This window comes from Herpailurus yagouaroundi, unplaced genomic scaffold (assembly GCF_014898765.1).
Source record: "Herpailurus yagouaroundi ecotype Mexico unplaced genomic scaffold, PumYag 67143, whole genome shotgun sequence".
NCBI classification, from domain to species: Eukaryota; Metazoa; Chordata; class Mammalia; order Carnivora; family Felidae; genus Herpailurus; species Herpailurus yagouaroundi.
In genome coordinates this window covers 1-1,485 of record NW_024419991.1, presented here as the reverse complement: position 1 = coordinate 1,485, position 1,485 = coordinate 1, and the positions used below count along the sequence as shown (strand labels likewise).

Sequence of the window (1,485 nt, the reverse complement as noted above, 5' to 3'; positions counted from 1 at the left end):
GGGGCCTGGGGACCCCGTGGGAGGTGAGGACCCTCAGGGATGTGCTGAGAATGAAGGAGAACTTGTAGGGGAGGCTCTGGGAGGGAAGGACGTGCCCTGGTCTCCTCACCTGGATGGGACATCTCAGGAAGCCTTGGGTCCACTTGCTGCACCATCATGGACACCAGAGTTGGGCCCCTGGAAACAGGCTGTTCCCCTTCCTGTGGGGCTGCTGACGTGACAACCCCATGACCAGGCAGGCCAGCCCCCAAGTGGCCACACCCTGTGCTTCTGTCTGTCCTCCAAACACCAAGGCCCCTCCCTCTGCACAGCCGGGGCCAGAGGCAGAGACGCCATGACCCACACCCTCACGGCCCTGCTCCTCCTCGGTGAGATCTCAGGAGGGGAGAGGATGCCCTAGTCTGGGAGGGACCCACCCCACAACCAGGCCCTGGGCAGTCAAAGACCTCAGGCACAGGAGGCTTATGGGGAGGAGGGGTTCTGCTCAGGATTCGGGGCCATCCTCTCACAGGGACTCTCTTCCAGGTCTGAGTGTGGGCCCCAGGACCCGAGCGCAGGCAGGTGAGTGTGTCCCCAGGTGTCCCATCCCACCTCCTCACTGGGGACGGGGGTCACCCACCAGGCAGCGGGGAATGGAGAACAGCAGTTCTGGGCAGATGGAGAGGGGACGTCTGGGGGTTTGGGGCTGAGCTAAGAACTGAGGGTGGGGAAGGTCTTGTGACCGAGCCTCTGTTTCCTTCCAGGGACCCTCCCCACACCCTCCATCTGGGCTGAGCCAGGCTCTGTGGTCCCCTGGGGTAGCGCTGTGAACATCTGGTGTCAGGGGACCCTGGAGGCCGCGGAGTTCTATCTGGATAAAGATGGACACTCAGTGCCCTGGGACAGAAAACCCGCAGTGGAGCCCAGGGACAAGGCCAAGTTCTCCATCATATACATGACAGAGCAGTATGCAGGCCAATATCACTGTTACTATCGGAGCCCCGCTGGCTTTTCAGAGCGCAGTGACCCCCTGGAGCTGGTGGTGACAGGTGCGAGCCCCCTCAGGGTTCCCGCCCCAGGCTCTGCCCTCAGGGAGGGGGTCTTCTCTCAGAGTGTCTCCCTCTCAAAGCCCAGCCCTGGTGATACTGTGGGGGGATCTGTGTCCTATTTAACGTGTCCCTTCCTCCTCTCCTAGGATTCCATGGCAAACCCACTCTCTCAGCCCTGCCCAACCCCATGGTGACCTCAGGAGGGAAGGTGACCCTCCAGTGCACCTCATGGATGGGATTCCATAGGTTCGTCCTGATGAGGGAAGGAGAACCCAGACCCGCCTGGACCCTCGACTCCCAGCGACACACCAGTGGGCAGTTCCAGGCCCTGTTTCCTGTGGGCCCTGTGACCCCCAGGCTCAGGTGGACCTTCAGATGCTATGGCTATTACAGCAACACCCCCCACATGTGGTCACTCTCCAGTGACCCCCTGGAGCTCCTGGTCTCAGGTGAGGGA

General features: G+C 61.8%; 1 protein-coding gene across 1 annotated transcript; it reads left to right on the top strand.

The window, feature by feature from the left end:
* Nucleotides 1-79: 79 nt before the first annotated feature.
* LOC121024781 (leukocyte immunoglobulin-like receptor subfamily A member 6) lies at nt 80-1,480 on the top strand (the record flags this gene model as incomplete). Its single annotated transcript, XM_040467013.1, has 4 exons — nt 80-368; nt 526-561; nt 744-1,028; nt 1,175-1,480. Coding segments are annotated over exons 1-4 (661 nt in total), but the record flags the coding sequence as incomplete, so codon positions are not given.
* Between the last annotated feature and the right edge of the window lie 5 nt (nt 1,481-1,485).